This window comes from Bubalus bubalis, chromosome 16, assembly GCF_019923935.1.
Source record: "Bubalus bubalis isolate 160015118507 breed Murrah chromosome 16, NDDB_SH_1, whole genome shotgun sequence".
In the NCBI taxonomy this organism is placed as follows: Eukaryota; Metazoa; Chordata; class Mammalia; order Artiodactyla; family Bovidae; genus Bubalus; species Bubalus bubalis.
This window is the reverse complement of record NC_059172.1, coordinates 62,990,004-63,016,462: the sequence shown is the minus strand read 5'-3', so window position 1 is coordinate 63,016,462 and position 26,459 is coordinate 62,990,004. Positions and strand designations below refer to the sequence as shown.

Here is a 26,459-nt window from a genome sequence, read left to right as displayed (position 1 = left end):
GACAGTTCAAACTATGTCATTTTAATATCTAGTTCTGGTTTTGAACAGTGAACATTACAGATTTATCTCCATTATCATCCTGTTTTTTCAAAATGAGTTTGAAAAGGTCATTCTCTTTTTTACAAGCTAGAAAGTACCCTTTGTACAATGAAGACTCAAATTGTATCTTATCATCATGTCCTGGAACACTTCTTTGAAAGAATATGATGTCACTTCCTTCATTATCAATGTTATCAGGAGGATTCATTTCCTATAAAGAAAAAAATGTACAGTTTATTTTGAAATATTGCACAGAACTAAAGAAGTTTATATTCTCAAGAATTAAGAAAAAAAAAATCTCTGAATGTAGGAATACTGATCTCCTCTCCCTCTGAATCTCTAACCTTCCATTCTTCTTGGCTTTCCCACCACTTTGGCTTTCCCCACTACGTAATGCACATTTAGGTCCAGGCCTCTGTTTTTCCCAATATATCCATCAGATGATTTCCTTCTCTCCTTTCCCATTCAGTGAAGTCCATTATCTGCTCAAGATGAAGTGGAGCTCCAGCCAAGACCACAGCCTTTTCAGGCTAATATCAGTTCCTGTCTTCTTCAACCATTCACAACTGTGGACATTGATGACCTTCAGCCATGAGCCTAGGGTAGCTCCGGTTTGTGAACCAACTGTGGGAGAGACAGGAAGGAGCAGGAACCTCAGCTGCTTCCTTCAGTGGAGACAAGAACTGAAACCGGCTATAAATAGACCTGTTACTTGTTCCAGGTCTTGGTCAGCAGCTTTTGGTGCTTCCCTGCCAAGCATTTCATTTCCATAGTAGTCCTGAATTTCTGTCCTGAGAGTAGTCTGTCTCTTGGCTGGCCCCTGCCCTGGGAGGTCAGATGCTGATTCCTACGTCTCAGTGGCAGAATGGGGTTTTCCAAAGAATGGCTAGATACCTTGAAACTATAACCCTGCTGGTCACTTAACTGACAGTACTGCCTGTGCTTTTCCCATTTAGTGCACCATGCTTACTTTTCAGGATGGACTAGAAAATGTGAGGACCTCTTCAGGTTCTTTCCATGTTAATCCCAGAACCAGTAGAATATTTGAACTTTATTTTCACCCTCTGGTAGCAAAGATCTTCATGATCCTAACCAAGGACTGACAAAGAGACCTCCAAACCCAAAACAGCATCCCAGTATCCTCCTTAGATGCCTGAAAGGACCTGGATTTCCTCCCCAAACTTCTCAACTGGAATTTATAAAACCATAACTCTTGACCTTTGTCCTTTATCAACAAGTGTGAATCTGATTTAATGACACTATAAACTAGTTCTCCCATTCTACTATTTGCCAAGCATTATTTCATCTTCCTGACACTGTCCCCAGTCTCTCAGTAAGAGTCTACTTACATGTGAAAGTGAAGAGTTAGTTGCTCAGTCATGTCCGACTCTTTGTGATCCCATAAACTGTAGCCCACCAGGCTCCTCTGTCCATGGGATTTCCCAGGCAAGAATACTGGAGTGGGTAGCCATTCCCTTCTCCAGGGGATCTTCCCAACCCAGGGATTGAACCTGGGTCTCCTGCATTCCAGGCAGATTCTTGACCATGGGAAGCCCCCACTTTACATATAGATCAGGCTTTTCCCAGTTTCTGATTCTGTCTCGCAGCTGAATTAGTTTTTCTCTATCCCACATGGCTTGAGCTTGGCCATCCCCCTCCTTCCCTTCTGATTTTGTTGCTAAGTAACAACATGCTGAATCCTCTCCACCCTGCCTGTCCACCTCCAGGCTTCTAAAGACATTACAGTAACTGAGCTTGGAAGGGAATGGCTAAGGGTTTTTTTTTGGAGGCTGTATTTGTTACAGATGCACTGATCTTACTTGGATTATATTTTAATGTGGCTTTTCCCTCTGTTCCAAGTTGCTCCTTTGCATGTCTATGAAGGTCTTACTCTAACTTTCAGTGGGAACTGGGTGATCTTTATTGTAGTTCTTTATTGGCAAATTTCCACTCAGAAAGTCTTCATGACATGAGATTCACTTTTGAAATACTGCCAATATGTGAGCATTCCCTGGCTGCTCTCATTGGGAGGAAAGTTTTCTGAGTCAACCCATATCTATAGTTGGTTGTTTATCTAATACTAATGGAAAAAATAGAGAAAAATGATGATGGAGAATAGAGAAAAAAGCAGTGGCCCAAAAGAATTTATATCTGGCTTTGAGATACATCATACCATTGCTTTACAACTGATCCTATTAATTTTATTCACTTAGATTAACATTAAAAATAATATATATCAACTGAATGTTATGTTGCAAGGTTATAGCAAGACTTAGGCTAATCAGCAGGAACAAAATGATTAGGGGTTAAAATATTATCATCATAGTTTACACAGTAGAGGGTTTACAGAAGAACTATTAGCTTCATTCCTTGTAGCAGGACTTATTCTGGAAAATCAAATGCAGTTCTTAAAATAAAATAATTCATAAATTATTCTGTATTATTGTTAATCTATAGGTTGATTATTCAGAAGACCTGGATTAGGAAACAAGTGTTGAAGACCCTCTTTCCCTATGGCAAACTCCAAAAAACTATGATGTTACTACAGTAGGTTAAAGAGTTTAACAATTTTCAGTAACTATTTTAATGGTTCTCTACTTCTTGCTATTCTTGTCCAGACAAAAGGTTAGACTGGGGATATTCGGGCTTTCTAATTTTGCACATAAATATGACTAAAACAAATTAAGGCTCAGTCTTACCTTAAAGGAAACAATTTTGTTCTCACAGGAGAGAGTAGACATTTTCTTACACTGCACAGAGATGGTTACGGCCAGACCTCTAGTGAGGCTGTCCTTATACATATATATGATAAATATGGTCTGGGGTGCATTATCTGAAACAAACATTAATAAATGAGAACATTAGTTAGAAGAACTTTTGCAAATAAGTATTTAGGGGAGTTAGTCAAAAGATAATCCTTAATAGGCCCATTTCCAATCCCATACTCTGAGATTCAGCCACTTAGCAGGAGACTATATACAGCGATTCATACACTCTTTAAAACATATTTAAGTATGTATTATAATACAAATACAGAAGCTTTTTAAGTGTGTTAGAAATATTCTGAATTTTAAAAGATTGTCTTTAACTTTCAAACACTAAATAGAATATTAAAGCTCTATCTGAAGATAAAAATTCAGCATTTTTCAAGAGTGCACCATTCACTTTTCCAACTCTGCCTAAAGTCTCATATTTGAAATTCATACCCTGGAAGGCACAGTAAAGTTATACATTTTCTAAGGCACTCTAAATTTCTGAAGGAAGATAGACTTACTTGAAGTGCTATATATTTATATTTAATGTTTAGTTTTGAAAATGTTATCAGCAGGTTCAGCTATCACCAGCAGGTATTAAGGATCCATCTCAATGGAGATCACATACAGTTAATGCTATTACAGTGAAGGGATTGATGATCCAAGGATAGGTTCAAACAGCATGACCACAGCACTGTCTTTATTGCATCATTTTTTTAAGCCAACTAAAAAATATGGATTCCCTATGAAGTTTCTTGTCAGTGAAATTACACCACTATGACTTTTCATGTAAGCTACTGTCTATCACAGAAAATGTAAGCAGTTAAATGGAATAAGAAGAAGTAGCTTGTTATTTTCATATTTACAAATGTATATTAAAAATACCTGAACAGTCAGAATCAGGCATATCCTCAAAGACAGGTTGATTTCCCTGGTTAATGAAGAGAACTTGGTCGTTCAAATTTCGTATGATTGAGAGCTTAGGTTCAAGCTTGCCAAAGTGATCTGATTCCAGGTCTTCTAAAATGCACATGCAATCATATTAAAAATTTTTTTTCCCCAATTTACAAATAGGCATACTACACATTCCAGTTTTTAATAACAATCACAATTTTCTGTATTAGAAGCTAAGGTAAAATTGTACAGTGTTTTTAAATGGACTTCCAGGGGCACCTTGATCCATATTATCACTTAGAACCATTCTATTTTTTAAATCTTCAAATATCCTGCTTTTGACCACAATCTCCTACCTTTTTAGTCTCCTTAATACTTTTCTTTAGCTTTGTCTAGTTTTCCTGACTCTTGATTTTCTTCCTGTCTTCCCTTCCTTCTCTATGCAGCCTGGACCTCATGATTCATCATTTATACCCTTTTGCCACTGTCTTAAATCCCAAACTCATTTGTCTTTCCACTGCAGAACTCTAAACCTGGCTGCTGAATGCACTGCTGGTAACCAGTCATACAAATGTACAAATTGGTGCTATAACGAACCTTCTTTTCTGGTTCAGCATTTCTTCTATAGGCCATAGCTGCAATTTCAAGCCTTCTTTATTCTCCTCAGGATCTCTACACCATCATCTCTGCTTTCACTTTCAGCAAATGATTTCCTGCTACTTCACTTACAAACTTAACTAGGGCATCACCTCTTATTTCCTCTACCCTTCTTGTCCCAAGGGATATGTGAAAAGGGGGCCTCTTCTGGTATCTAAGGCTAAATTCATCTGTGTGTAACATGTACTTTCAATGAGTCAATCATTCCCTCTCTTCCATCAACTCAGCAATTTTACTTCCTGGATTTTATCCTGAGGAAATAGCAGACAAACGTGTAAATATTTCTCTACAAGAATGTTTATGGGATGACTTTTTAAAAAATTTTTTATTTATTTGGCCATGCAGGATCTTCGTCGTGGGAATTCTTAGTTGCAGCATGTGGGATCTAGTTCCCTGGCCAGGGATTGAACCCAGGCTCCTGCACTGGAAGCGTGGAGCTTAGCCACTGGACCACCATCCCTATGGGATGACTTTAATAATAAAAACAAACTGGACACAACTTAAATGTTCATCAGTTGGGAATTGATTAAATAGATTTTGATATTTCCTTAATATGAATTATCATGAATTTAGTATAATTATAATAAAATAATTATTAATTGCCATGGAAAGATGTCTATGTATATTATATTAGAAAAAGAAGTTTAAGTATGGTATTTTATTAATATATATGTATAAAATATCAAAATAATAGCAACGAATATTTTGAGGTTATTTTCATGTTTTAATTTTTCTTAATTTTCTTATCTTCATTGCCTAAATTATTTACTATAAACACATTATTTTTATAATGAGAACAACATAAAGCTTTTCATTTTGAGATTTAAAGCACCTCCATCAACAGAATCCCACTCTAAAGCCTGTCTTGTTTCTTTCCTCCTTGTAGTAGCTGAGCTTCTGGTAAGAACTGTATGTATCATTTCCTTACTTTCCATTCACAATTCTACTTATTGCAAGCTTCTACTCACTGGCTCCATTTTTCCATCAAACTGCTTTCACCAAGATCACCAAACTCCCTGTTGCTAATTATAATAGATGCTTTCTGGCTCTTGATTTTCAAGGCTGCAAAATTCAACACAGTGCCTATTATCTCCATCTTGAAATGCTCTCCTGGGGTTCTGTGTCATTCTCTGTTTTTCTTCTTCCTCTTTGGCTACTCTGCTCTATTCTTTATTAGCTTCTATTTCTATTGAATCCTTTAAATATAGGTATTTTTCAGAGTTTAGTCCATGACTTTTACTTTCTCATGTTACGCATTTCCTCCAATTTGTCATTGTTACTCTTATAGCTCCAGATAACATTTCTATATGTCTCTCACATCATGTGCAGCCCAAATTTTTTATCCTGAGTTTAGAACCACATGTCCAAAAATCTACTGGACATCTCCACTAGGAAGTCATACAGATAAGATCATCATTCACCATCACTAAATCTATCATCTGTCTTCCTCTTTGCCTGTCAAACCTCTCCACCTTGCTCTTCCTCCTGTGTTTCCTATTTCACTGAATAGTACAAATTGCCTATGTGAAAAAACATAGGCATCATCTTTTCTTTCTTTCCATCCCTTTCAAAATCCATGTCCTACTGATTTTTCCACGTTTGTTTTTAATCCATTCACAGCTCTTCAATGGCACCCCACTGTGCCTACCTTAATTCATGTCACCATCATTTCTTAAAGGAACTACAATAATAGCCTCTTAATTGGCAGCCCCCTTTTATTGTCCACACGGCAATTCTTTACAGAATAGAAGTTAGAAGGAATTAAAATTCAATCTTAACTAAAGTTAACATTCAGAGATATGATCATGTTATCTTTCAATTTTAATGAATGACATGATCACCTTGAATAAAGTTTATATTTTCCCTATTTCCCTTGCTGTTTGTGCCATATGACTAAATTTGAGTCAATGGAATATGAGTGGACTTAATGTTTACAACTTTTAAATAGACCTTTCTTTGAAAAGAGTGGACCTGTCTTCCTCTTATTTTGAACACTTTCTTGATAGCTGGGATATAGATTCGGAAAGTGTGATGAAGATTTTCAAGTATGTAGATGAGTTCAACAACTAGGGGATGATGGAAGAGAAAAAGAAAAAGTTTAGATTCCAATATCATCAGGATGTATCCAGCCATAATAATACTGAACTGCTGCCTACTTGGATTTATATTCAAAAGAAGTTTGTTTTTTTTTAATCTTATCCAGTTACTATATTTTGGGATCTCTTTGTTACAGAGAACTAATCTGTATCCTACATCATACATATTGTGCTTAATGAATCCCCAAAACCCAAACATAAGGTTGAGATTCCATATATCAGAATAAGAGAAACTTATGGATCTGCATCCTATTTTTCATCCCTCTCTATTATTTTCCTACTGCCACTCTATTCCCATTCTGAATAACTCAAGTCCTTATACATGCCACACTTTCTTTTGCATCTTGATATTTGCATGTGTTCATCTCTCTGCCCAGAATACCTTCTCTTGGCTAACCCCTATTGACTTTTCAATTCTGTCCCTCCTTCAAAATGCCCTCCCAGAATCAACTAGACTAAGTTAGGTGCCCTTCTAGGTGCTCCCATAGCATCCCCGGCCTTTGTAACACTCCACATTCCAATTGCCTTCCTAATGTGCCTGCTTCTCCCATTAGAACTGTGTTTTGCTCACCATTGTCTCGGAGTGCCTAACATAGCACCAGAGATACAGATGCCAGTACTTGCTGAATCAAGTAAATAGGTGTAGAGCAATCTTTCAGAAACATGAGGAGCTATATGACAATTGTATCTCAATAAATCTGGAGAAAGAAACCTGAAGGAATAGTATTTTTCAAAAGTTCCTGTTTTCTATTTTTGGTCTAGTAGGGATCACATTAAGAATGGGGAAAGTGTTATTTTTAAGGAAAAGTATGAGAAACTGGTGACCTTGAATAATTTGGGGGTCTGTTAGAAGATCATAGGCTTTATAAGGGTATGAACCTCTCTGAATGCCAGAGGGACAAGGGTTGGGGACATTCACTTCTTACGAAGACTTACTAACTTAACCTCACTGGTCTGTTTGCTTACCCTCCCCCTTCTCCACTACTTCCAGAATTGCCTGCACCCTGGGAGCCTGCTAGGCTTCTTTCCAGACCATTCTGAGGGGGAGGATTGAAGAAGGAAGATGTTCCTGATTTTAGGCAACAATTCTCATTCTTCAGTACCCTGTTCCTATATACACCAGAGAACCCATGACTTTCTGCTAATCTCAGGATCTGTGTAACAGGCAAGGTCTATTTTGGAGATTCTAATAGCTGAGAATTTCCTAAGCTGGGAGAAACATATTTTGTTGGAAATTCTTTTTTGTATCCCTTACAATCGTCTTTATTTCGAGGCAGTACTAGTGAGTCCACATTCCTTTGAGGGAATATTAGCTTCTCAAATAGACTGGTATCATTTTCTTTCAGCTGAGAATGGTATTATGGATGTGTCTGTGGGATGTTTACTCAAGTAGCTATTTATTTTGCAAAGAAAGAGAAATAAAGTTATACTTTACCATCATTTTCAGCTAAAGGGGGAAAAAAAAAGAAACAAAATATGTTAATTCTATATTTCAACTCAGAATGTCCTCTCACAAACCCTTCTATTACTCTTTTCTGCCCCTCTGTATTCTTTAACCCATGTCTTACTGCTGATGGCCTTTGCTGGCCTCCATAAAAATATATAATCATCCAAAAGGTCCCATAAAATGAAGCTAATTAGACTTGGTATGTTCTCGGGTATGGTAGGTATAAAACCTAAATCTAGGTTTCATAAATTTAAATTTGTAGCTAAAAAGAAATTTTATAAAGTGATAGATTTTAATCTTAAATTTATTGCTTTGATGGAAAGTCACCAAAGAACTTTCTATGAAGCTTTCAAGTGAACCCCAACTGCCCAAGGAAGATAAATCGTAAGAATCTGTTTCTATTTGTCAAACGTATTTACATAAAATAACTCACAGAACTCTAGATTTAAGATACATATCTCTTATATGATTTGCCAGTTTTGCTTTGGGAAATTGTATTACCCAAATGTATCCGATTTTGTGGGATTTTCATGACATGCACCTGCAGCCACCTTCTGGGTGGGCTACTATGAACTAAATGCCGGGACAGGTGGCAGGACAAAGTATTGGGACCTTGGACACACTATGATTAATTTTTAGAGGCCCAATATTTTTTTCCAGAGAAGTGTGTATATTACAATGGAATCTGGTAACAAAAAACAAGTGACTTAATAGTTTGCCTATAACATCTTTTCTAGTTGAATTGTTGTTCAGTTGCTCAGTCGTGTCCGACTTTGTGATCCCATGGACTGAAGCATACCAGGCTTCCCTGTCCTTCACCATCTCCTGGAGCTTGCTCAAACTCTAGTTGAATACATGTATTTAAATCCTGTATTTGGTTTAAATATGTTTTGAACTTACCACTGTTTTGAACTTACCTACAAAATAAAGTGTATTGTTAATAAATTTCATTTCCACAAAGCTGATGCAATAATCTTCTACTTGTTCTGCAGCCATCTTTATGCCTAATGAAAGCAAACAGTCATCTGTTAATAGGTAGTGATTATTCCTTTTACACAAAAGGAATCTTTTACCACTTACTGCCTTGTTCTACCTCCAATTTCAGAAGTCCAGCATGCTGATGAACACTCTGGACATTTAATAAATGCCAGGAGTCTTCAGTTTATGAATGCATGTGTTCAAATGTTCTCTTGCAAACCATTAGATATTTGAAATCTAGATAATGGAAGTATATTCTCATTAAACAGGGTTATAAAAGGAGGATAAGTAGTCCATTATTGAACTGATTTGCTATTCCAGTATTTTGTTGGAAATATACATATATTATCAGTATAAACATAGGATGCCAGAAACATATCTAATCCTGTCCTTTAACTAGGGACTGGTTCCATCTCTGCCTTACAACCAATGGGATTCTGTGAGTGAAAGACTGAAGACTGTGACTTCACTGTCAAAGTGCTAAAGGTGAGGCAATGCTAAAAATGGTGTTTCTGCCTGGGAGTGGGGGTGGGGTAGAAGGAGGTTGAAGGGCTCTGCATCTGATGGCTACCTCTCTGAGCCAGAGGAGCTTTTGATCTGGAGTCTGGACTGGACTATGTTATGCTTTTAGCACAAGTAATACATAAATACAACCTTTCTGTTAAAAAAAATCAAATAATACAGAATTTGAAAATGCCAAGAATTTTTTTTCTCTTTTCCTCTGTTCCACCCCACCCAACCTCACTCCAAAATGGTGTATATCCTTTCAGATCTTTGTTTATGGAGCAAGGGTTCTAAGTCTGGGAAATCTGTGAACTTGGATGGGGGAAAAAAACCACACAAATATTTTCACCAACTTCTAACTGAAATTTAATGCTTCCTTCCATTATGCTGCAGACACATCACAGTATTACTCACAGTATCCGTGACTATCATTAATAGACATACATATTTTCTACTGTATTATAATTGTTGCAGTGATCTTGAAATATGGCTCATTACTACTTTGAAACATATGGAAGTTATTATTTTCAACGTGACATCTTGTTATTTAATGTGTTAATAAATATTCACATATAAACCTATTAAAATTTGTTAAATTTTTTTTGGTAACTCTTTAATTATGAAGGATTTCCTTTCTAACCCTAAGTATTTAATTTCATGCATATAAAAACATGATTCTTAAAAGGGCTCCACAGACTCACCAGACTGGCCATGGGATGGTGCATGTCACAGAAATGATTAAGAAATTCTACTCTAGACTTCAGAGGTCCATGGCTCCCTGAGGACAGTTATGGTTGGTCCTCCAAGGAAGATGGTTAGGACAAAGTTGTCAATTGGTTTATACGCCTATACTTAGAGGTGACTCAAATTTTTTCTAGCACAGTTTGCTAGAGGCCAAACATATATAGAAGAAGGAGGAAATTAAAACCCAGTTGAAAACACTTAATTCATATTGCTGCTGCTGCTAAGTCACTTCAGTTGTGTCCGACTCTGTGCAACTCCGTAGACGGCAGCCCACCAGGCTCCTCCGTCCCTGAGATTCTCCAGGCAAGAACACTGGAGTGGGTTGCCATTTCCTTCTCCAATGCATAACTCATATTAAGCTAATATAAACTATTTGTTATCTGGTGCCTACTTTTGTTACTTTTTATTATGGAAAATTTGTACACATTGTGAAATGATTACCACAGTAAATCTAGTAACAATCTGTTACTGTACAGTAGCAAATTTTTTTTCTTATGATAAGAATTTCTAGGATAATTTATTAGTAACTTTCAAATTTGTAATAAAATATTGACAATAGTGCACATGCTGTACTTTACATCCTATAACTTATTTATAACTTGAAGTTTGCACCTCTTGATCCCCTTCATTCATTTTGCCTGCCCCTTCCCCCTCCCCTCTGTCGACCACTAATCTGTTCTCTATGAACTTTATTTTGTTTCATTTGTTCTTTTTTTTTTTGATTTCACATATAAGTGAAATTATAGTATTTATCTCTCTGTTGGATTTATTTCACTGCTAAGTGAAATAAATGAGTGTTATGCTATAACACTATCAAGGTCCATTCATGTTGTTGCAAGATTTTATTATTTTAATGACTAGTATTCCATTACATACACCACATCTTCTTTATCCATTCATCCATTGATGGATACTTATGTTGTTTCCTGTTCAGTTCAGTTCAGTTGCTCAGTCATATCTGACACTTTGAGACCCCATGGAGCACACCAGGCTTCCTTGTCCATCACTAATTCCTGGAGCTTGCTCAAACTCATGTCCATTGAGTCAGTGATGCCATCGAACCATCTCATCCTCTGTCGTCCCCTTCTCCTCCGGCCTTCAATGTTTCCTAGCATCAGGGTCTTTTCCAATGAGTCAGTTCTTCACATCAGGTGGCCAAAGTATTGGAGCTTCAGCTTCAGCTTCAGGATCGGTCCTTCCAATGAATATTCAAGACTGATTTCCTTTAGGATTGACTGGTTGGATCTCCTTGCAGTCCAAGAGACTTTCAAGAGTCTTCTCCAACACCACAGTTCAAAAGCATCCATTCTTCGGCACTCAGCTTTCTCTATGGTCCAACTCTCACATCCATACATGACTACTGGAAAAACCATAGCTTTAACTAGACAGACCTTCGTCAGCAAAGTAATGTCTCTGCCTGTTAATATGCTGTCTAGGTCGGTCAAAGCTTTTCTTCCAAGGAGCAAGTGTCTTTGAATTTCATGGCTGCAGTCATCATCTGGAGAGATTTTGGAGCCCCCCCAAATAAAGTCCTCACTGTTTCCATTGTTTCCCCAACTACTTGCCACAAAGTGATGGGACTGGATGCCATGATCTTTGTTTTCTGAATGTTGAGTTTTAAGCCAGATTTTTCATTCTCCTCTTTCACTTTCATCAAGAGGCTCTATTGTTCCTCTTCACTTTGTGCCATAATGGTGGCGTCATCTGCATATCTGAGGTTATTGATATTTCTCCCGGCAATCTTGATTCCAGCTTGTGTTCATCCAGCTTTGCATTTCGCATGGTGCACTCTGCATATAAGTTAAATAAGCAGGGTGACAATATACAGCCTTGATGTACTCCTTCCCCAGTTTGGAAACAGTTCATTGTTCCAAGTCCGGTTCAAACAGTTGCTTCCTGACCTGCTTACGGATTTCTCAGTAGGCAGGTAAGGTGGTCTGGTATTCCCATCTCTTTCAGAATTTTCCACAGTTTGTTGTGATCCACACAGTCAATGGCTTTAGCATAGTCAATGAAGCAGAAGTAGATTTTTCTCTGAAATTCTCTTGCTTTGTCTATGATCCAGTGGATGCTGAAAGTTTGATCTCTGTTTTCTCTGCCTTTTCTAAATCCAGCTTGGACATTTCTGGAAGTTCCTGGTTCATGTACTGTTGAAGCCTGGCTTGGAGAATTTTGAGCTTTACTTGGCTAGCATGTGAGATGAGTCCAATTGTGTGGTAGTTTGAACATTCTTTGGCATTGCCTTTCTTTGGGATTGGAATGAAAACTGACCTTTTCCAGTCCTGTGGCCACTGCTGAGTTTTCCAAATTTGCTGGCATATTGAGTGCGGCACTTTAGCAGCATTATCTTTTAGGATTTTCCATATCTTGCCTATTATGAATAATCCTGCAAGAAACATAGTTTTGAATATATCTCTTTGAATTAGTGTTTTTGTTTTCATCAGATACTCAGAGGTAGAATTGCTAGATCATATGATAATCCTATTTTTAATTTTTTGTTTTTCATAGTGTCTGCAGAAATTTACATTTCCACCAGGAATGCATAGAGTTTCTTTTTCCGCACATTTCTGCCAACACTTGCTATTTCTTATTCTTTTGATAATTTTGAAAGATATGTAGATGATATGTCATCTTTCTGATGATTAGTGATACTGAGCATCTTTTTATGTATCTGTTGGCCATTTGTATGTCTTGTTTGGAAAAATGTCTATTCAGATCCTCTGACCATTTTTAAAGTCAGGTTTCTGTTGTTGTTTTTGCTGTTATTGGGTTGTACGAGTTCTTTATACACTTTGACTTCTATTAATCCCTTATTGGATATGATTTGCAAATATGTTCTCCCTTCCAAATGTTGCCTTTTACTTTTGTTGATAGTTTTCTTCACTGTGCAGAAGGTTTTTTTGTTTGACATAGTCTCATTAATTTGGAGTCAGAGCCTATATATATATATTGCTGGACTGATGTCAAGGAGATGTCTGCTTATGTGTTTTTCTAGGAGTTTCATGGTTTCTGGTCTTACATTTAAGTCTTTAATCCACGTTGAGTTAATCTTTCTGTAGAGTGTAAAACAGTGGGCCAGTTTTTGAACATGGTACCGGTTTTCCCAATACAATTTATTGAAGGTCTGTCGTTTTCCATTGTATATTCTTGCCTGCTTTTTCATAGATTACCTGGTCATACATGTGTGGGTTTATTTCAGGGCTCTCTGTCTTGTCCCATTGATCTATGTGCCTGTTTTGTGTGTGTGTGTGTGTGTGCGCGCTAATATCATACTGTTTTGATTACTATAGCTTGCAATGTATTAAAAGTTTGAAATCAGGGAGTATAATGCCTCCAGCTTTGTTCTTCTTTCTCAAGATTGCTTCAGTTATTCAAAATCTTTTGTGGTCCCATACAAGTTTTAGGATGTATTGCTCTATTTCTGTGAAAAATGCCATTGAAGTTTTAATAGGGATTGCATTGAATCTGTATATTGCTTTGGCTAATACAGACATTTAAATTATATTAATTCTTCCAATTCATGAGCATGGAGTGTCTTTCCATTTATTATAATAAAACAACGTTTGTATACTGATTTTGTACTCTGCAATTTTACTGTATTCATTTATTAGTTCTAACTTTTTTTTGTGGAGTCTTAGGGTTTTCTATGTATAAAATCATGCTTTCTGCAAAGAGTGACAGTTCTACTTCTTCCTTTCCAACTTGGACATCTTTCATTTCTTTTTCATGATGAATTACCCTAGCGAGGAGGGCCCATACTGTGTTGAGTAAAACTGGCAATAGTGGGTATACATATCTTGTTCCTGATCTTAAATAAAAAATTTTCAGCTTTTTGCTGTTGAGTATGATGTTAGCTGTGGGCTTGTAAATATGGCCTTTATTATGTTGAGGTGACATCTCTCTATACTCACTTTGTTGAGGATTTTGTGTGTGTGTGTGTGTGTGAAAGGGTATTGAATTTTGTTACTTTACTGCATTTATTGAGATGATCATAAAGATTTTTATCCTTTATTTTGTTAATCTAGTGTATCACATTGATTTGTGGACCTGAACAATCCTTGCATCCCTGGAATAAATCCCACTTGATAATGGCGTATGATCCTATTAATGTATTGTTGAATTTGGTTTGTTAATATTTTGTTGAAAATTTTTGCATCTATACCCATGAAGGATATTAGTTCATAATTTTTTTCTGGTCTGGTTTTGGTATCAAGGTAATGGTAGCCTTATAAAATGAGTTTGGAAGCACTCACTTCTCTTTAGTTTTTTGGAACACTTTCAAAAGGATTGATGTCAATCTTCTTTGAATGTTTGGTAGAATTCATTAGTGAACATTTCCGTCCTAGACTATTGTTTGCTGGGAGTTTTTTGACCGCTGATTCAGTCCAGTCTTCGAAAACTGAGTATTTCTAGAAATTATCCATTTCTTCTAGCTTGTCTGGTTAGTTGCTGCATAATTGTTTACATAAGTGTTTCACGATCCTTGGTATTTCTTCGTATCAGTTGTAATTTCTGCTCCTTCATTTATGATCTTTTTTGTTTCAGTTCTTTGTCTTTTTTTTCTTGTCTCCTTAAGGTTTGTCAATTTTGTTTATCTTTTCAAAGAACCAGATCATAGTTTCATTGATCTTTTCTGTTATCTTTTGGGCTTCCCAGGTGCCACAGTGGTGAAGAACCAGCCTGCCAGTGCAAGAGATGCAGGAGACACAGGTTCGATCGATCCCTAGGTCAGAAAGATCCTCTGGAGAAAGAAATGGCAACCCACTCCAGTATTCTTGCCTGGAAAATTCCATGGACAGAGGAGCCTGGTGGGCTACAGTCCATGGGGTTGCAAAGAGTAGGACATGACTGAGCGCACATGCATGCACTTTGTCTTTTTAGTTTGTATTTCACTTGCTTCTGCTCTGATTTTTATTATTTCATTCCTTCTGCTGACTTTGGGCTTAATTTGTTCTTTTTTAAGTTCCTTAATTGTAAAGTAGGATCATTTATTTGAGATTTTTCTTGTATCTTGAAGTAGGCCTGTATCACTATAAGCTTCCCTCTTAGAGCTCCTTTGGCTGTATCTCATAAGTTTTGGTATGTTAATTTTCCATTTTCACTTGTCTCAAGGTAATTTTTAAATTTCTCTTTTGATTTGTTCATTGACCCTTTGGTTGTTCATAGAATGTTTTTTAATCTCCATATATTTGTGATTTTTCCATTTTTTTAATAGATGATTTCTATTTTCAAACCACTGTGATGAGAAAAGATGCCTGACATGATTTTGATCTTAAATTCATGAAACTTATTTTGTGGCCTAACATACGATCTATAGTGGAGAATGTTCCACATGCACTTGGGTGCACTTAAGAAGGTGTATTCTGTTGTTTTTAGCTGGAATGTTCTCTATATATCCATTAAGTTTGAAATGAGTCTTGTAGGCAGCATATAGATGATTCGTATATTTTTATCCATTCAGCTACTCTCTGTCTTTTGATTAGAGAATTTAGCCCCTTACTTTAAAAAAAAATTATTTATTTTAATTGGAGGATAAATACTTTACAATACTGTGATGGCTTTTGCCATACATCAACATTAATCGATCATGGATATACATGTGTACCCCCATCCTGAACCACCTTCCCACCTCCCTCCCCACCCTATCCCTCTGGGTTGTCCCAGAGCACTGGCTTTGGATGCCCTGCTTCATGCATCAAACTTGCACTGGTCATCTATTTTACATATGGTAATTACATGTTTCAATGCTATTCTCTCAAATTATCCCACCTAGTCCCCATACTTTTAAGATAATTATTGATCGGTATGTACTTATTGCCAATTTGTTAATAGTTTTCTGGCTGTCTGCCTGTTTTATCATTCCTTTTTGATTCGTCATTTGATTTCTTCTCTGTTGTTTGATGACTTTCTATAGTGTTATGCTTAGATCCCTTCCTCATTTTTTTGTATTTATCTACTATAGATTTTTGCCTGGTGGTTACCACGAGAGTGATATCTAAACAGCTTATATATAAAATATATATTTTAAGTTTATAAGAAGTTTGAATGTATTATAAAACTCTACATTTTCATTTCCACCCCAAACATTTTATGTTTTGATGTCACACTTTAAAATTTTTACTTTCTATATCCCTTAATTAGTTATTTTGTAGTTTTAAAAATTACTTTTGTTTTTTAATCTTTATACTAACTTTGTAAGTGATTAATCCACTAATTTTATTATATGTTTACCTCTATAATGAGATTTTTACTTTCATCTGTTTCTTGTTCCTAATTAGTGCACTTTCTTTTCAGCTTAAGAAAGTCCTTTTAACATTTTTTGTAAGACTGGTTTAGTGGAGATGAACCCCTTTAGCTTTTGTTTGTTTGAAAAGCTATTTATTTTTTTCCAGTTTTGAATGATAAGACTTTCCATGTAGAGTATTCTTGTTTGGAAGTTTCTTCCTTTCACCAGTTTGAATATATCATGTTACTCTTGTCTGGCCTGCAAACTTTCTGCTGAGAAATCTGCTGATATTCTTATGGGGCTTCTTTTGTATGTAATAAATTGCTTTTCCTTTTGTTGTTTTCAAGATTCTCTCTTTAACTTTTGATATTTCAATTATAATGTGTCTTGGTGTCTTTGGATTTTTATTTTTTTGAAACTCCCTGGATTTCCTGGATCTGGGCATCTGTTTCATTCCCCAGGTAAGGGAAGTTTTCAGCTATTATTTTTTAAAATAAGTTTTCTGCTCCCCTTTCTCTCTCTTCTCCTTTTGAGAACCTAGTAATGTGAATGCAATTCGGCTTGATGTTTGTCCCACTGGTTCCTTAATTTCACTTTTTAAAATTTGTTTTCTATTTTGCTGCTCTGTTTGAGTTCCACTGCCCTGTATTCTAGATTCTTTCTTTGCTTCATCTAGTCTGGTGTTGAGTCCCTCCAGTGTATTTTTCAGTTTAGTTGTTGTCTTCTTCAGTCTGTGACTACTGTTTGGTACTTTCATCTATATTCTGTTTGTTGAGGTTCTTACTGAGTTCATCCATCCTTCTCCTGAGTTTGATGAGTATCTTTATGACCATTACTTTAAAATCTTTATCAGGTAAATTACTTATCTCCATTTCATTAAGATTTTCTTCTGGGGTTTTATCATATCCATTCCTTTGGAACATATTCTTCTCATTCCTCATTTTGCTTGACTTTCTGTATTTGTTTTTATATATTAGGCAAAATAGTTCTCTCTCCTAGCCTTAAAGACATGACCTTGTGTAAAGATGAACCTTATTGTTTAACCTTGCCTTAGTTCTTGGCAGTCACTCAACCTTTGTGGTTGTATATGCCACCTGATTTATTCTTGATAGGTCCCAAGTGTTGAGGGACCTGTGAGTATTTCAGAGTGAGACCTCAGTTAGCACCTAGCTTCAGGCTGATTAGAAGCCAGACTCCCAGGCAGCAGTTTTTAAGGTATGTAAATATATATTGCCCTGTGGGACTGCAATGATAAATTCTGCTAGCCTCCAGAGCTGGCCATCTGAAGGTGTCCTTTTGACTACAGTTGGCAAAAACCAGGGCTATCATAGTGTGTGTGAGATCCTTTCTTGTAGGTGCCAGTGAACTGCAGCAAAGCCAAAGACAAGTGCAGAGATGGTTCCCCCATGGCTTTTAGATGAGATAAACGTGAAGTGTGCTCCTCAGCCTGAAGCTCCAGGACAAGTCGTTAGTCCCTTTTCACAGGGACACTGGAGGTATATTTCAGCCTGCTGTCTGTGCAGCACCCTGAGGGTGGTAGTCTTCTGAGAACCCCCATTTGATTGTCTCAGATTCATGGGACCTAGAAATGCATTCCCTCCAGCCACCAAAATTAAGAGGTCTAGGAGCATTCCCCCATGTGGGCTGTGTACACCTGCTGGGCCTTGGCAGGGCCAGGAGAGAAATATGGGGTGCAGTGTGCCCAGTGGTATTAGCACGTTATAGGGAGAGTGCCAAGATGGCACTTGTCTGTGCCAGTGCTAGCAAGATAGAAGGAAATTGTCAAAACAGCACGTGCCAGCGTCTTCATCCAGGTGGAGAGAGTACTAACAAGCTCCTGCACCTTCCTCAGATGTTTTAAGATTAGCAAATGACTCTTCCTTCACATTTGGTCTGGGTGCTTTTCAAACTGCTACTTTTATGATGGGTCCTATAGTAAATAAATCTGCACACAAGCCCTTTAAGAGCAGAATCTGTTTCCTATAGCCCCGTGGTTCTCCCGGATATAAACTCTACTGATTTTCAAAGCCAGATGTATTGGGGGCTTATCTTTTTGGTGTAGTTCTCAAGGGCTGGGGGGCCTGATGTGGGGCACTGACTTCTTGCTCCTCAGGGAATAGCTCTGCTTTATGTTATCAGTCTCTGTTGTGGGTTGCTGCACCATAAGTGGGGTTCTTGGTGAAACCATGTTTCTCCATCTCCTACCCATCTGGATGTGGCTCTATTATCCTTTCTTGTGGAGGAGATTTCAGCTAGTTTTTAGGTCTTTTTCAGAGGGAATGGTTTATATGTAACTGTAGATCTGTTGTCTGTGGCAGGAGGTGAGTTCAAGATCTTGTGAGGCCACCATCTTGAACTGACTGTCCATTTGGTGGCTATTTAACAGTTTTATCTAGATTCAGTTCATATATAATATATAAGCATACATATATGCTTTTTATTTTATTTTTTAGAGACCCACATGATTCTCCATAAACATTGTTTAAATTAAAAAAACGACAAGAATTGAGAGAGTATCACTGAAATATACGCATTACCATATGTAAAACAGATAGTGGGAAGTTGCTGTATAACACAAGGAGCTTAGCCTGGTCTCTGTGATGACCTAGAGTGGTGGGATGGGAGTAGGCAGAAGGGAGGCTCAAGAGGGACGGGATATATATATATATATAAATATACTTATGGCTGATTCATGTTGCTGTATAGCAGAAAGCAACACAACATTGTAAAGTAATTATCCTCCAATTAAAGAAAAAAACAAGAGAAAGAATGAGCTTTTGGAATATCTAAGTGCATTGATGAAAGGTATCAAGGCAAAGTAGGGGTGGGGATATTGAAAATAAATGGCTGAGATTTCCAAAGAAAATTATATCTTCTAGACAATTTCATAAAAATATGGCCTCAAATATTTTAATATGGTTTGTAAATATATCTTTTATTATTTTTTCCCCTGCTAGAATGTAAATTCCATAAGAGTAGGAATATCATCAGCTTCAGTTTTGTGAACCTGGTGCGTAGCAGACATCTGATAAATGCTTGCTGAATGAATGAATAAATATCTAAAATTATAATAAAAATAATGCCACAATAACCTGTTTGTCTCAAGAGTTTCTGAGATGTTTAAAGAATAGCCTCACTTACAATATGCCAACATGAAAGCAGATGTTTTTACCAGGTAGAAGAGACACTTCTATGTGGCAATAGAGTTAGCAGTTCACAACTCACTTGGCCTACCAGCTTTGAAACTATCATTCTAAACAAGCTATTTAATTTGGAGTTCACATATTTCATTTTGCCTATAAAGTGAGATTATTATTTTTATTTTAAATTAGTTTGATTCTACCTAGTTCAATTCAAATAAATGCAATTTGCAGTGTAGTTAAGTTTGCCAAAAGCTTGAAAAGGAGAGTAGGCTAAAGAACTTGAACTTTTTTTTCTGAAAGTACTGACTTATTTTCAGTAGAAGAAAGACATGGTGAAATTTATGTTTCAAAGGGCTCTCTCTGGCACCAGTATAGAAAATAGATTTGATGAGATATTAAAAAATTTGGACAGAGGCCAGAAAACAGCTGCAGAAACTACTTGAACAAGTTAAGAGTTGATGAGGCTACAAACTAAGGCAGTGGCTGCAGGCATGATTCAAGAGAGATTAAACAGCATTTTTTAGCTGATTAGTTGCAGCTCAAATGGAAAAAGGAGGAACTGAGGATGACTTCAAAGTTTCTGGGCAAACTGTTGAGTGATTACCTCATTAAGAAAACAGAATGAAAGACAGGCTTGAGTAGAAAATTATTAAACCAGTTTTGCAAATCTAAGAGATAAGTATCACAGAAGTCAAAAAACAAAGGAACTTCAACAAGAAGCAGCTGGTTGGAGTCAGAAGCTGCAGAGTCCATTAATTTAGATACAAGCTTAAATTTGTTCATCGAATTTGGCAATTAGAAATTTTTGATATCAGTAGAACAGTTTAGGGAAAGTGGAGGAAGGGAAGGCAAGTGGACAAAGATCTAGAACAGAATGGGATGAAAAAAAAGTAGAGACATTGAATATAAACTGTTTTTTTAGGAAGTTTAACTATAAAGAGAGAGGGTGGCAGTTACTGGGGGATATATAACTTGCAAATTACAATTTCTGGCTCCAGATCCACAGTCCCAACTGTAGGATGTACTAATGAATTACCTTCTCAAGTATGTCCAAATAACCTGTCCCAAACTGAAACCTGGGCTTCCCAGGTGGCAGAGTGGTAAAGAATCTGCCTACCAATCAGGAGACACAGAGATGTGGGTTTAATCCCTGGGTTGAAGATTCCCTGGAGTTGGAAATGCAACTTGCTCTAATATTCTTGCCTGGAAAATTCCAAGGACAGAGGAGCCTGGGAGGAGTCCATAAGGTTGCAAAGAGTTGGACACAAAACGACCTACCCAAGGAAACTGAAACCTGGGAGTTCTTCTCAATTCCTTTGTTTAAACTTCTCCTGTCTCAAAAATACCATAGATTATAACTCAGTAATGTGCCTAGAATTTGGTGTCTCCTCTCCATCTCCACCAGCACTATTTTAAATCTAGCCTTTGTCATTTCTCATATCTTCTATTTCAATTTCCTCTCCTTGCTTTTCTTCCTTTCAGACTCTCCCTCACTCCACTGTCCAGCCAGTTATTTCCCATCAGGCCAAAATTTCCCCTCCCTATTTTGCCTGCCAAACCCTTCTTCACTGTTTATCCTTTAAGTCACAGCTCAAACATTTCCTCCAGGAAAACTGACTCCTCCACACTTAGCTAATCCTTCTCTCATCATGCCCAAAACGCCCTCCCTGTGTTCATGCTTCTAAAATAGTTCTTATTACCCTGAATTAAGATTACTTTGATTACAAATAGGTCCACCCATCTTCAATCTGAGTTTATTTAAGATGATGAGATGCCTTTTGGGTTTTGAATCTTCAACACCTGGAAAGAGTTTATCACACAGTAGGAGCTCAAAAAATGTTAAATAAATGTTTGCTATGATAAACCTTGTTGCCATGACAACACTGTGTAAAGAGACTGGTAGAAATTTTTTTTCTATCTTAAAACTTTAACTCTGGGACTTCCCTGGTGGTCCAGTGGTTAAGAATCCACCTTGCAATGCAGGGGACATGGGTTTGATCCCTGGTCAGAGAACTAAGATCCCACAGACTGCATAGCAACAAAATCCACGAGCCACAATTGCTGATCCCATGCTTCAGAGTCCGAAGCAACTACGAAATGACACAGCCAAAAAAAAGTAAAACAAAAAAACTTAAACTCCATCCTAAAGCCACTAAGAAAGGGAAAGAATAGGGAGGTCTGAAGACAGATTTTTAAAAATAGAATTTCTCAAATATTCTTCTTTTTTTCTCTAGTATTAATAGTTTTACTTTCTCTTTTATTTCATGCAAGTGTTTATTTTGAATTCTTTATTTTCTTAGCACTTTTTTTTGTTAGATCTTAAAACATCTAGATTACAAGTATTCTTCTTCCTCTCCCACTGCCCTCAATTTTCCTCTTTTCCTTTCTCATCCATGTTCCTTTGCTTTCTTTAATCTATAAAAATTATAAGTCGCATCAGATAAAAATGCTTTGAATATTTCAGGCTAAGATTCCGAGATTATTAACTTTTTCTTTTTAAAGAGTTATAAACTACTCCAGACAGATCCTTCCAGGAATATGCAGGGATAATTGATTCTTTGCATCAATAAAAAGTTTTAGTTATACAAGCCTTGGAAACTAGCTAGAGGCTAGTGAATGGTAGAAAATCATTCATCTATCATAAATGGTGATTAAACCACATATGTTCCAATCTTTTCTGGGGTAAGTCATTTAATTCTGAGGGCCTCAGTTTCCTCATTTGGACAAGAGAGTGTTGAATGGTTAATATTTGAGTTTTTTTTTTTTTTTCTCCCAGCTCCAGCATTCTATAATTCTAGATTCTAGTTAAGGTGGCAGAGAGAGAGCCATTAATATGTGGCAAACACCCTAGTAACCACTTCCTCATAATTCAAAAACAATACGTACCAATGGAATATTTATTATATAACCAGCTTTATTAAGCCAATGGGAATTTTAAAACATACTATCAGATTAAAAGTCAAAATGTCTTGAAATTGAAAAGTAATAATGATTATGTTTACCTTTGCTGTGGAATTCCAATTCTGTGGAATAGGTACGGGATGCAATGAGGAAGCATGTTACCTAACTAATTCCCTAAAATCAGGTAGTTAATCACCTTGACAGCAACAAGGTCAAAATAGAACTCTTCAGTTCTATAAGTCATTTTGTCCTTCAAGATTTTGCCATCTTAATGAATGTAAGTATGTGGGCATGGTAGAGGTGGGGAGTGGAAGAAGACTCAGGTAAAAATTTAGGTAAATATTAAATGATAAAAGGTATACAGTATACAATCAACTGTTAAATACAGACTCAAAGCAAGAAGCCAAAATAGAACTGCTGGATTGACCTTGTGTGAAAAGGAGAATTGAATTTAATCCTGATTGTTTGATTGAAGAGATGGAGTACAAGGAAGAGCATTTAGGTGATAATTAACACCATACGTGGTAAGAGGTGGACTGAATGGAGCTATTTTTTTGACTGTAGTGGAACAATTCTGCTGTCCTTCAGTGAACACAAGGTAGGGTGGGTTAGACTATAGAGGGCTTGGAAAAATCACATAGAACATATTTAATCTCACAGGCAATAGGAAAGCAGATTACTGAGCTGGCAATGACACGACGAAAAAGACTTGAGACAGGCTATGAAACTATGATAAGAATTCATGAATGAATTAATATAAGAATTCATAATATTTACATAGGGATATTATGGATAAGCCAGATTTAAAAAGATATTTTGAAGGAAGATTTAATAGAATTTGAGATAGCTATTCTATTAAATCTTCCTTCAAAATATCTTTTTAAATCTGGCTTGTCCATAATATCGAGTTGGACTGTGAAGAAAGCTGAGCACCGAAGAATTGATGCTTTTGAACTGCGGTGTTGGAGAAGACTCTTGAGAGTCCCTTGGACTGCAAGGAGATCCAACCAGTCCATCCTAAAGGAGATCAGTCCTGGGTGTTCCTTTCGGAAGGAATGATGCTAAAGCTGAAACTCCAGTACTTTGGCCACCTCATGCGAAGAGTTGACTCATTGGAAAAGACTCTGATGCTGGGAGGGATTGGGAGCAGGAGGAGAAGGGGACGACAGAGGATGAGATGGCTGGATGGCATCACCGACTCGATGGACATGAGTTTGAGTGAACTCTGGGAGTTGGTGATGGACAGGAAGGCCTGGCGTGCTGCAATTCATGGGGCTGCAAAGAGTTGGACACGACTGAGTGACTGAACTGAACTGACTGAGATAGCTACATGTAGGCATGGGCTTTGGAGAAGGCAATGGTACTCCACTCCAGTACTCTTGCCTGGAAAATCCCATGGGCGGAGGAGCCTGGTAGGCTGCAGTCCATGGGGTCGCTAAGAGTCGGACATGACTGAGCGACTTCACTTTCACTTCTTCACTTTCATGCATTGGAGAAGGAAATAGCAACCCACTCCAGTGTTATTGCCTGGAGAATCCCAGGGGCAGGACAGCCTGGTGGGCTGATGTCTATGGGGTCACACAGAGTCGGACACAACTGAAGTGACTTAGCAGCAGCAGCAGCAGCAGCAGGCATGGGCTTCCTGGTAGCTCAGATGGTAGAGAATCTGCCTGCAATTTAGGAGACCAGGGTTCGATCCTGGGGTTGAGAAGATACCCTGGAGAAGAGAATGGCAACCCACTCCAGTATTCTTGCCTGGAGAATTCCAAGGACAGAGGAGTTTGGTGGGCTACAGTCTATGGGGTTGCAAAGAGTCAGACACAACTGAGCAACTAACACACATACACAGATGGCATAAAGAAGAATTTAAGTGTCCTATTTTTGTTATTCATACTTCCAAATGAAGATATTACTCAGCCCTTTCCTTGCCGTGAAATAAAATTCTCCTGGGGAATGCTATATTATGCTCCAATGTAGCACAGCATAAGGGTGCTGATGCAGATTCCATCAAGATTTCGTATTAATAATTTTGTGTTTGTTTTTAAAATAGTTGATTCAGATTTGAGGCTCCTTTTAAAGAGAAGCTTATTTATTTTAATATTCTAAAGCAGTGATTCTTGGGGGTTCATGAGGTCAAAGAAATTTTCATAATAATTCTAAGATGTAATTTGTAATTTTCACTCTCATAAGTGTACACAATAGAGTTTACCAGGGGCTACATTTTGTGTGATATTGCATAGACTGAATACAGAAGCAGATGAGAATACACCTGTTTTTTTATTAGGCCAGATGTTAAAGAGATTTGTAAAAATGAAAACAATTTCACTCTTCACAGGAGATTTTTTTGCACTATGTAGTTATCCATAATTTAAAATGTTATTTAGTTATTATGCTAACATGTCATGTGCCTATTGTTATCTTCAAATAAATAGGTCATTATTTTTTACATTTCTCAGTTTTAATTTCTAATATAGCAAATGACAGTAATACAATAAATAGCCCAGAAAAACAAAAATTCTTCAGGATCCTCAATAATCTTTAGGAGTATAAAGAGGTCATGGGATCAAGATGTTTGAGAACATTTCCTCTAAAGTGATACTCTCCAAGAGTGGCTGAAAGAGAGAAAAAGATTTTCCTCTGACTATGCTATGTTCCTTATGTTGTTACCAACTAGTCTCCCATCAAAGTGATGTGAGAGAAGTTAAATTCCTCTCAATCGCTTTTCTATCTTATCACTTACTTCTCATCTCCATGCTTGAGTTTCTAAATAGCAAGTAATGATATTTCTTACCTGTGCTCAATAGCTTCCTAGGAGAGGAAACGTGATCTGAAAGGTTTGAGGTCCCTTTCTTTTCCTTATAGAAGACGGCAGCCCCTTCAGCAGCCGAAGCAGGCAGCCAGGAGCGCTGAAAGCACTGGAGAGCAGAACTGTCTGCCGGTCCGGATCCGACTGCTGTCTGGGAAGGAGGGGGCGTAGCACTCGAGAGAAAGGAGGAAGAAGGTGGAGGGAGGAGACTATTCTGGCACGCCTAGGACCCGCCTTCAAACGTGGCCTCTTTCCTAAGGCAGTGAAACCTGAAACAAAGTGTCACAGAATAAGGATATTTCTTTTAATATAAAATCACGTTAATGAAATAATTTCTTCTGTTGCAGTTCTGGCCCTTCAAAGTTTGTACCTCTTTCCGAAGTACACCCAAACACTTAAAAAAAAAAAAAACAAACCTTGGTCAATCAGAAGCATTTTTCTGACATTAATTTTTCTCTTTTGAGACTTTCTATTCAGGCTTTAGCACATTTTCTCATCTAACTGGGCTGAATACCATGGGATGGCAGAAGCAGAACACGACTTAGCAAGTGAACAACGGTCATGAATAATCATCCCTAGGAGGGTTCAAGTCCTGTAATGTAATCACCCCACCTAAAATGAAACTGGTAAAGAGCAGAGTGTTACTATCACAGCCTTGAAAATAACTAACAGAAACAAAGTTTCTTAGCTAATTTTCTCTTGAACATGTGCTCAATTGTATTACCTTGCTAGCAAGGGAATTAGCAGTGATTTTTTTTTGTTTGTTTTCGCTTTCTTTTTTTTTTTTTTGCCAGTTCAGAGACTGTATGGAAACAGGAGTTCTAGAATTAGGAAACAAAACGTTTATAAAAACAGCTAGTTGAGGTGTTTTTGTTGTTGTGGCTTGTGTGTTTTTTTAATTGTCAACAAGATAGGGTTTTCATTTCATAACGTCAAAGAAACATTATGTCCACAGCAGTTATTACAAAGGAAGTCTAAGATAGGATGGTTGAGGGTGCTTGGTACAGTGATTATCAGAAGTGAAAAAAACACACTTAAGAAACCAATGCAATATTGTAAAGCAATTATTCTCCAATTAAAAATAAATAATAAAAAAAGAAGTGTATGATGGGATTTTGCTGGTGGTTCAGTGGTTAGGAATCTGCCTGCCCATGCAGGGACCAAGGTTTAATCCCTGGTTTGGGAAGATTGCACATGCCCTGAGGTAACTAAGCCTGTGCATACAGCTACTGAGTGCAGGCACCTAGAGCCTGTGCTTGGCAATGAGAAAA

At 37.2% G+C, this 26,459-nt stretch overlaps 1 protein-coding gene across 3 annotated transcripts; it reads right to left on the bottom strand.

Annotated features, from left to right (window-relative positions):
• On the bottom strand, window positions 1-25,367 carry IL18 (interleukin 18). Of its 3 annotated transcripts, none has more exons than XM_006065239.3 (6): window positions 25,174-25,367; window positions 8,804-8,890; window positions 7,875-7,886; window positions 3,678-3,809; window positions 2,739-2,872; window positions 1-250 (listed from the first exon to the last, which is right to left on the bottom strand). In XM_006065239.3, exons 2-6 carry the CDS (start codon window positions 8,880-8,882, stop codon window positions 29-31), a joined length of 579 nt encoding a protein of 192 aa, XP_006065301.1. In that variant the 5' UTR covers window positions 8,883-8,890; window positions 25,174-25,367; the 3' UTR covers window positions 1-28.
• Between the last annotated feature and the right edge of the window lie 1,092 nt (window positions 25,368-26,459).

Bases quoted from the DNA above. Each gene is read 5' to 3' on its own strand.
- IL18 (XM_006065238.4), bottom strand. From the start codon at position 8,882: ATGGCTGCAGAACAAGTAGAAGATTATTGCATCAGCTTTGTGGAAATG. The intron at 2,873-3,677 runs GTATTTTTAATA...TGTTTGTTTCAG, and splicing joins GCCTGATTCTGACTGTTCAG to ATAATGCACCCCAGACCATA. The intron at 251-2,738 runs GTAAGACTGAGC...TTTTCTTTATAG, and splicing joins ACAAAATTGTTTCCTTTAAG to GAAATGAATCCTCCTGATAA.